Source organism: Hevea brasiliensis, chromosome 18 (genome assembly GCF_030052815.1).
Source record: "Hevea brasiliensis isolate MT/VB/25A 57/8 chromosome 18, ASM3005281v1, whole genome shotgun sequence".
Lineage (NCBI taxonomy): Eukaryota > Viridiplantae > Streptophyta > Magnoliopsida > Malpighiales > Euphorbiaceae > Hevea > Hevea brasiliensis.
This window is the reverse complement of record NC_079510.1, coordinates 4,639,979-4,649,560: the sequence shown is the minus strand read 5'-3', so window position 1 is coordinate 4,649,560 and position 9,582 is coordinate 4,639,979. Positions and strand designations below refer to the sequence as shown.

Below are 9,582 nucleotides of genomic sequence, written 5' to 3'. Positions count from 1 at the left end.
TTTAAGGTAAAAAAAAAAAAAATGTAGGATTCCTTGTTGAAAATTTAAAATCTATTAAAATTCAAAATTTTGAAGAAAAATTAACAGCGCTTCTAGTGATGAGTTTCTCCATTCATAACTATCGAATACTAGATCTTATTTAAAGGATACAAAATCCTTTACCATTCTTACCAATTCCGTTGGTTCATCTTAGGCTTTGATTAATCATGAATTTGTGATTCTGAAAAAAAAAAAAAATCATATTCCCTCGTGTATAGAAGCTTTACTTTGCATTTGATAACTCCTATTTTAGCATGTTATATAATGTCATCACAATCTCATGCACTTTATTTGCATTGTCTTTTGAATTTTGGATCATTGCTCAATGTTCTTCGAATTTTAGTTATTTTTTCATATTTTTTTTTTGAATTATAATAAATAAAATCTAATTATATAGAATTTAAAAATAAGTAAGATTAAAAATTTTAAATTTATATAAACTCTAAAATTAATCTAAATATTAAAAATTTAAAATAAATTAATTTTTAAGAGCCAATTAAATATAGTCCTTTATTGTAATAACAATAAAAAATTATCATGGGTATTTTTGAAAACCTCAATATTCCCCCTCCCTTCATACATTTATATATATTATTGAATTATAGATTATGATAGATTATAGATATAGATTATGAATTGATTCTCATTAGTAGAATTGAAATAGGGATATCAAACCCGGCTCAAGTCAACCCACACTTGATTAATTTTCCTCGAATTTTCCCCGACCCTTGTGTTATAGGTGCAAGGATAGGGAGAAGATATCCTGCCCCGAATATAATATATTTTTATTAATTCATTAAAATTAATTTTTTATGTATTTAAATATTATGATTGTAACAAAAAAATGTAGATATATTATTAGGATTATGTATAAAATCTATATTTCTAATTTTTAATTTATTTTTTAATAAATAAATTTACATTATATAATAATAAATTAAAACAAAAAATAAAATAAATAAAATAAATGCATGTAAGGAAATCCTCCGTTTTCAATCTTCTATGGGGCGGGGATAGGAGGAGCAATCCTTGCCTCTAACCCACCCGTTGAAAGAGATAAAAATATGTTATGGATAAATTTATCATTCATTAATATGTTATAAATCAGTTTGTGGGCGTTTCTGTAATTTTATTTTTCATATTGTGCATTTTATTGATGAGTCTTTTGCATTGGTTATGATTCACATTACCATGGCAATTTTTAAGTTATATTTTTTTTTTATTAAGAAAATAAATGCCTTAAAAGATAATATTTAATATAAAATATAAATGTTATATAAAAAAATAAAAGAAATTTTATATTATATTTATAATATAATACTAAAAGATAAATTTTACATAATGTAGGGAAAAGAAAAAAATATATATATCTTAATTCTTATTTTTGTTAAGATTTCAACTCTTTTTTATATAGGTATAAAACTTTTGTGATGAATAAAATTTATTCTTAATTTATATACTTAATATTTTTTAAAATATAAATATTTAATTTTTTACCACAATTTTTCATAATTTAAAATATATTAAACACCATAAATTATTTATATTGAATTACGCTTAATATATATTTAAATTTAGCAATTAATATAACTGCTTAAATATTAAAATCTATGAAACATTTTTATAAAGTTAGAATTACTTTTATTGAATATTAATTTTTCAAGATTAATTAAATTAATTTTAAAATTTTAATTTAAGTAATTAAATTTAACACACATTTATATATATAAAAAATTATTACAACTTGCAAATCATTTGATATAAAAGTTGTGCATGTTTTCTAGGTTTTTGAAAAATCATACCAAACTATATCAGAATTAAAAAACTATTACTGTAAGAATTAAACCATACTAAACTGAACTTATATTTATTGTTTTGGCTCTTCATCAATAATTGAATCGTAATCATATTGAAATTATAATAAATCAAAATTTAACCAAAAAATTAATTATATAAGATATAATTTCATAAAATTATACAAATTTATATGTAATTAAGGTTGTCATATGTAGAGATTGATTGAAAGGGGTGCATTTTGCTATTCTATGGACTATAGAAAATTGGTCAGAACTTAGAGAGGCCATCTCAAATTGTAAATTGTTATTGTCTTGGAGAATTAACGTGCCCCCTTTTTGGTTTCAAGGACAAGCTCACAAGACTGCTCATAGTTTAACTAAGACAGCTTTGCGATATGTTAGTCTTTACTGTGTGGCATAAGCTCGAGCTTTCTTTCTAATGTCTTGTACTTTGATGTTTATTAGATTTTTTTATTTAACATTTGAGCCTTAAATTTGGTATATCTGTAAGGTCTAATGATTGGTTTAGTTTGGCCTATTTTCTTAAAATTTTCCTAGTTCTAATAAAATGATTTATTTATTTTCAAAAAAAAATTGCCATATATATATAATCTATTTTATCTTTGATTAAGTATATAATTTAATATTATCTTTTATTTTTTAATTTTTTAAATAATTTTAATCATAAATACATTAAATTACCTTATAATCCTTAATTATATGACTAAATCACATATTAATCATAGAATTTAATGTCCCTTTTAAAAGACTATATGATTAAAAAATAAATAAAAGATAATATAATATAACTTTTAAGAATTATATATATAATATATTTTTAATATTAACATTTTATTTTGATGTTAGCATTTAATATTATTTTTATTCTTTTAAATGTTGACAAGAATGTTATCATTTTAGATGCAAAAATTGAGATTCAAACTGAAATTAAAATCAAAATTGAAATCGAAATAAAGTCGATACTAGAACTGAAATGTATCCATGAAAGTTTGAATCCAATTCTGATTCTTAGGTAGAATTCATTCTTAGATAGAATTCCAGTTCTTAGGTAGAACTGGAATCGAACTCCATGCATGTGCTTTAGAAAGAATATTAAGAACATAACAATAATCACATCCATTCAGAATCTGCTTCAAGATTTAGCAAAATACCATTAAATTATTTAACCAGAAATTAGTGGGAGCAGATATAAACTAGGAATAAAAAATTTTATATTAAGTATTAGCATATTAAAGATTAGCAGGGAAAAAAGAAACATGCTAGAAATCCAATCATTTGTAGATAAAGCAATCTCTTTGGGTAATCCCCAAAAGTTCCACACACATACTTAGTAGTTTCTGGTTGCATAATAGAATTCCAAGTTGCATAGTGTTATAGCACACAACTTATTCGGATAGAAGTGTTACAAGCACAATTGATAATACAAGCAACTAAGAGGTTCCTCTAACTTCATATTGGTGGTAAATTATGAGAGGAGATTGTCTTGAAACAGGCCTGTCTTCAGACCATAGCTCGAGATTAACTGTTCCAGTTCCCCAGTGGACAAAACACTTATAGACCTCATTGATGTTAAATCGGTTGACTAACGCAATACCAAGACATTTGTCAACAAGCATCCATTCTCCTAAAATGAGAAACCATGATCAAATTAATATGTATAAAATATTTCAAGATTGTCTCATGATCATGCATGTAATTCTAGAAGACTTCTCAAAAAAAAAAATGAATATTATTTTAAGGCATCCAGCTTTTAAAGAAGAAGAAGACAAAAAAAGAAGAGAGTGGTAGGAAGGAAAAATTAATATTCAAGTCTAATTACGGCACTTCTTGATTTTTGTATTGCAAGCTACTACAATAGAAGACAACTCTGTATTCATTGAAAACGCAGTTTAACATTTAGATAATTTTTTACCATTGCATATCAGCATATTAATTATTAGGTATGAGAAAAGGGCCAATTGTATATCAGCATATTACATGCATTCTAGTGATCTCAGCTTTGGAAAAGCTTGAAAAATCATCACTTATGTACACCCTGTCATTAGCCGGAACGAACTAGTGCGGATTTTAAATCCATGATCAGCGATAGAAGCATTTAACATAGGACAACTAGTTTTATATGCAAACTTATGACTATATTAGAATGATCTCAGCTTTGGAAAAGTTTGAAAAATTATCACTTATGCAAAATTCTTTTTTTTTTTAAGTCCAAGTTTTCTTTTGTTTCACTTATGCTTTCACTTTTTCTGTAAAAAAGAAGAGAACAAAAAAAAAAAAAAGAATTCATAAAATTGCAGAAGCAAAACAAAAAAGAAAAAGCATAATTACCGTTTGGCAGAAGATTCCCTTCATAAAATCGATCCCCAGATTCAGGCTGAATTTCATGTTTTGATCCATCAATAGAAGTGAAGGAGACAAAAGTTTCCATGGGATGTAAGACAATAAAGGTTGGATGTACTCTCAAGCAAACCAACCTACATCACAAAATTAACAGCAACAGCAAATAAGAAGGCATCATCATTTTTTTTTCATATAAAATAATAGTAATCAAAAGGAAGAGAAAAAAAAAAAAAAACCTAGCATATAAGAGAAGCACCTAGCAAGAAGAAAAATAAAGATGAACTCAAATAAGCAAATAGACAAATATGAAAATTTTCAATCAACTTTTTCACAAGAACAATTGCCATTTTGTAGTGACAATAAAATGCATTGTGACTTGGTTTGCCAGAATTTATCTGCAAAATAAACTCCAAAGAAAATGTGTATTACACAATGTCATATTTTATCATTTAACTAATATGTTAGCTACTAATTAGCCATTTATAAGCGCTCTAACCAAATAAATAACTGCTTAAAATTTTAAATACTTATAAGCTTATGATAGCACATAAACATTAACCCTCTACCAACATATTACAAAATGATATCCCATGGAACTTGTAAATAAAGGCCGTTAAATTTATTTAAAACAATGGTTGGGAAGCAGTAGGTGGGGGGAGGGGCAGGTCATGAAGCAGAGGGTGGAGAGAGAGAGAGAGAGAGAGAGAGAGAATCTCTCATTTGGTTAGCTTGACTTATGGCAAAACTCAAGTTAAATAGATATAAGGATCTAATTGTAGATTAAATTAAACTTTAAGGGCAAATTGTTGAGTTTTTAAACCACAGGACATGATCATTAATTATGACAAACTACAAGAACTAAATAATAATTTATCTTAAATTACTTTTAGTTGTATGCAACAATTATTTCATAAAAGTTTCTTCCCAAAAAATAAATTTTTTATTTATCAACCACTGCAAAACATTTTATTTTTTCTTTTCAAAGGAAAACAATAGAAAAATATTTTATATTTATTAGCATTATAAAGAAATAAAAGACTTTTGGTCAATTGATCTTGGTCTATTAACTTGACTTATACATTAACGCATTCCATCACTAAATTGGCCATGATCATTTATGTGATTTGGGGGGGTGGGGTGGAGTGGGGGTGAGGAATCCAAAACTAGAAAAGAAAGTGTACCCTTTGCATTCAATTAATGGATAAGATTAATAATGAGCAAATTTTGAAATAAAAGGACTTGATTGTTAAAAATTATATTAAGAAAAAATAACTTTTAGGACTTGACTCTAAAAGCAAGTACACTTCTATAATTTCAGATGTTATTCCTTGATTAATAAGGATGAAAAGGTGATTTAACAAAAAAGATTTATTAAATAATAAAGATTAACATACAGAAGCAAAATGAGGTATATCAGACTTTCTTTTACATGTTTACTCTTTTCGTTATAAGGAAGTGCACAGATGCATTGCATGTTCAAGTAAAATTGAATAGATGTCTAAATGTGGGATCAACAGTGATCCAGATAGGTAATGCTGTTATCCTATAGAATCTATGTACATATATGAGAAACATGGCACGCTAAGCATTAAGCAAACAATTTGATGGATATTTGATGACAATGCAAACTAAATTCATTAGCTTGATTCATTTGCAAGGGTTGTTGATAGGTTGTACAGAAAGCAAAATGAAAGGGATTTTATAATTCTTAGATTCAAACTTTTACAGAATTACTAATGCTATCAAAAATAATGAACAAAATCATAAAAAAAGAATCTTTGAATCTAACCTGGAAAATCCACAGAACCAGCTCCTACTTTACAGGCTATAATGCTAGAGTTGATATGAAGAATCTTTGGATCATCTTTTGAATAGATATCTTCCGTTCAAGAACCAATCCCCACCAATATCACCTTCTAAAATCAGAGATTCATTCTCACCTGCATGCCCAAAATCCCGCCTACAAGAAAATAAATTTTGCTAAACTTGAGCGTGTAGCAACTACATAACATAAAGCAGGAGCAAGGGAGACATATTGTAATTATTATCAAGCATAAATTTGATTATCTTCTAAGGAGAAGGAGGATAACAATTTCGAAGGAAGAAGGAAATATTGTGCGAGGAGACAATTTACAAAAAGTTTTACACCAGTAATTTAAATTTAAATATATGTCATCTTGTTGATAGTTTTTAAAAAATTCATGAAATTGACGGCTGATTTGGTCTGTTTTGTACCGATTCAACCTGATTTCACTATGTTGTTCCAAGTCCGAAACCATTTCCAACTCTGTTACTTAAAACCCCTCCTTTAATTCTAAGTTTCCTGATTGCTTAATTTTATTTTTTCCTTCACCTTCTTGTTGTCTATGCCACCAATCTAAAAATATTTCCCTTGTAAAACAGTATATCATGACTTTCATAAGTAATTATCTCACGTGCTTCAACTTATCACATAGATAGCCATGTTCATTATGTGGAAATAAGTAATAGAAAAAAAATGTACTTCAAAATCATGTTTGTATTAGAAAACAGATATTCATAGCAACTTACTCAACGATTTTGTATTCTTCATAGCATCCTGCTGACGGGTACTCAGTACCACTATATTCTTCATATCCATCAATCTCAATCCTGCTTTGAAGCCACTGTGTTCCTGTCGTCATTATCAACAAAATAGGAATCAAATACCTTTCATCACATGATGTATAAGTAAATAACATTGAGACAATAAATTCTTAATTTTATCATTCTCAAAATTCGTGAAGACTTCTAAATGGATCAGAATATAATGCCATTCATTGATTGCCATGAAAACAAGATGAATAAATGTATAGTCTCATATGAATAGAAAGATATAGTTATAATTTGTGCCTCTGCTGCTCTCACCAAAATATGATCATTACCTGACGGAAGGTGCCCCATGGAAATAATTCTACCCCCAATCCAGGGAACTATTTTAACAATCCAATCACCACATTTCAGTTCAATAGGGATTCTAGAAAGCTCTGCGCCCTTTGGTCTTGAAATGGCTTCAACATCTAGGATATGCTTCGAACTTTCTGCATTGAGCATTGAACAAAAAGCAAACAACGTGACATTACCTAAAAGTTCACAATTGATATATAGGAATATTTGAAGTTTAGTATTCATGAGTAAATTTATTTACGAAAGAAATTGATTTAGTAAATATCCTATAAAAAGAGAAGAAAGAGAGATAATTGATTTTATAGTTCCCACTTTAATAAGAGAAACAACTATAATATAAATGAAAAGAGGACTCCTAAAGGTCTAGCAACAATAGGTAAAATCATGCTGGTAGAGTTGTTGATACACATCATTTTTGAGGCACATTCATCCATGTGTAAAAATGTCGACTTCCAAGTCTCATTTTCCAAATTTAAATGTTGGAATAGGCAAAATATTACTTTTAGTCTCCAAACTTTTAAAATTTTCCAATTTAGACTCAATGACAATGCAGGAAATTAGACAATTTAATTTAAGCTTTACGTTCAGTCCTTAAATTCCTAATTGATTTGAAATCCAGGGTGAGAACTAAATTTTCCACCTATTTTAACAGCATCTTACTGTAGAAAACTGATTCATCCTATAAATTCGACTCCAAAATCCATAAATCATGAAAGCCCATAAAAGATTTTATCTCAAGTCAAAGCCAGAAATACAGTATATAACTATGGCAAAATCTAAATCCCATTGCTAAAAGAACTTGGGGACAAAAGATGGGGGAAAGGGAACAAGAAGAGCAGACAGCTTTCAACTAAGAAATCAAAGTTTCAAAACATATCTGCCCATCATAATATCATAGCAATGACAACTCAAGAAACAAATCACAAAATAAACTACAATAAAAAAAAACTCAGTACTATAAGAACTAAGATAGAATATGGAGTTGGACAATTGAAATATAATGAACGAATACAACAAAAAGAGCAAGTACTTCACACCAAATGTTTAGCATGCACATAATTATTGGAAGAAGATAATTACGCCATTGATTTAATGCATAAAAAAAGTGTCAATGAAGAAAATTATAGTAATATTAAAATAGATCTTAATCAAACTATGTGTATGGGAACTAGAAAGAGAAGGCAAAAGAGGAGGAGGGGGCATGCTAATAGCTCCAAAGAAGAAATATTACCCAAACGACTCCTATATTGTTTCTCGCTTGTTGATACCAACTCAGAAATATTAAGTTTTGAAGGCATCCAAATTATCACAAAACCTCCATCCATGCCCCATGCTTCAATCTGCTTGAACAAATTAAATAAGTTTTGCAAAATATTTCAAATCAAACGGCAAATTATAGGCAATGCTAACTAAGATAATGTCCCTTGAGTAAAAAGGATGTACCATTGCACCTCCGCCAAGCAACAATAGCACTTGCAGGCGTCTTTTGGGCCTCTTCCAAGACCCTTCTATTTCAGAAACTCTAACAATAACAACTGAATTTCGACTTTCAGCAACATAATGTGTAAGCAGATATCCACCCTTGGTGAATTCATATCCATCACCGTCATCTTCAAATAATACACCTTTAGCTTGCCCTGTACATAAGAAATGGTTCAGACATCCTTTTGCCAGTTGACCAACACAGAATCATGCACTTGCAGAGAGAGAGAGAGAGAGAGAGAGAGTGAAGCAGAGTAGGAAGATTATGTTGCCTTTCCTTCTGCTATACAAATTACTAGAGGAAGAGGTCCAGGCCCTCAGCATGAGCAAAACTGTAACTAGGCAATTCAAAGTGCACAAGACTACCAAGGTTGAATGGACATGCTAGCTGGAATCTTCTATGTTCTAATTAGTCTAAACCCTCCCTATTTCTACTGTACATTATAATGCTAATAACTACATTTTTTTTGGGGAAAATTACAAAGAATCTCTCTAACATTTATCAATATTGACACTTTTGTCCTTTCATTTTCAAAATTGAATTAAATAGACCTCAACTTTTTAATTTCATAACACCTTTGTCTTTCACTTAAAATATTATATACTTTATTCCTAAGATCTTATTTTGAATTTCATTTTAATCCTTGAGTTTTCAAATAAAATAACCTTTTCATCCCCGAAAAATAGACTAGTGAGGGACTAAGAAGTTATTTTACTTAAAAAGTGAGGACTAAAATATAATGAAAGGACTAAAGTGGACTACTTGATTCACTTTCCGAAAAACAAGAATGTGAATGTAAATTTTACATAATGTCAAGGTGGTTTATGCTGTATAGTAATTTTCCCTTTATTTTTTTGTTCCCTCTCTTTTGTTGACTAGGTGATGTAGAACCAATGGAACAAAAAGGGAAAAAGGAGAATAAGAAACAAAATTCTTAATTTTATTAATACTCAAATCAATTGTCCATCATAGAAAAAT

The 9,582-nt window shown here is 28.6% G+C and overlaps 1 protein-coding gene across 1 annotated transcript in view; it reads right to left on the bottom strand.

The window, feature by feature from the left end:
• Window positions 1-3,138: 3,138 nt before the first annotated feature.
• LOC110651777 (uncharacterized) overlaps window positions 3,139-9,582 on the bottom strand; it is a 28,364-nt gene continuing 21,920 nt past the window's right edge. The window contains 10 exon segments of the mRNA XM_058141128.1: window positions 3,139-3,480; window positions 4,185-4,330; window positions 5,986-5,998; window positions 6,001-6,066; window positions 6,069-6,098; window positions 6,101-6,156; window positions 6,747-6,849; window positions 7,100-7,255; window positions 8,353-8,461; window positions 8,565-8,758. Coding sequence (XP_057997111.1) covers window positions 3,287-3,480; window positions 4,185-4,330; window positions 5,986-5,998; window positions 6,001-6,066; window positions 6,069-6,098; window positions 6,101-6,156; window positions 6,747-6,849; window positions 7,100-7,255; window positions 8,353-8,461; window positions 8,565-8,758 — 1,067 coding nt within the window. The 3' untranslated portion in view covers window positions 3,139-3,286.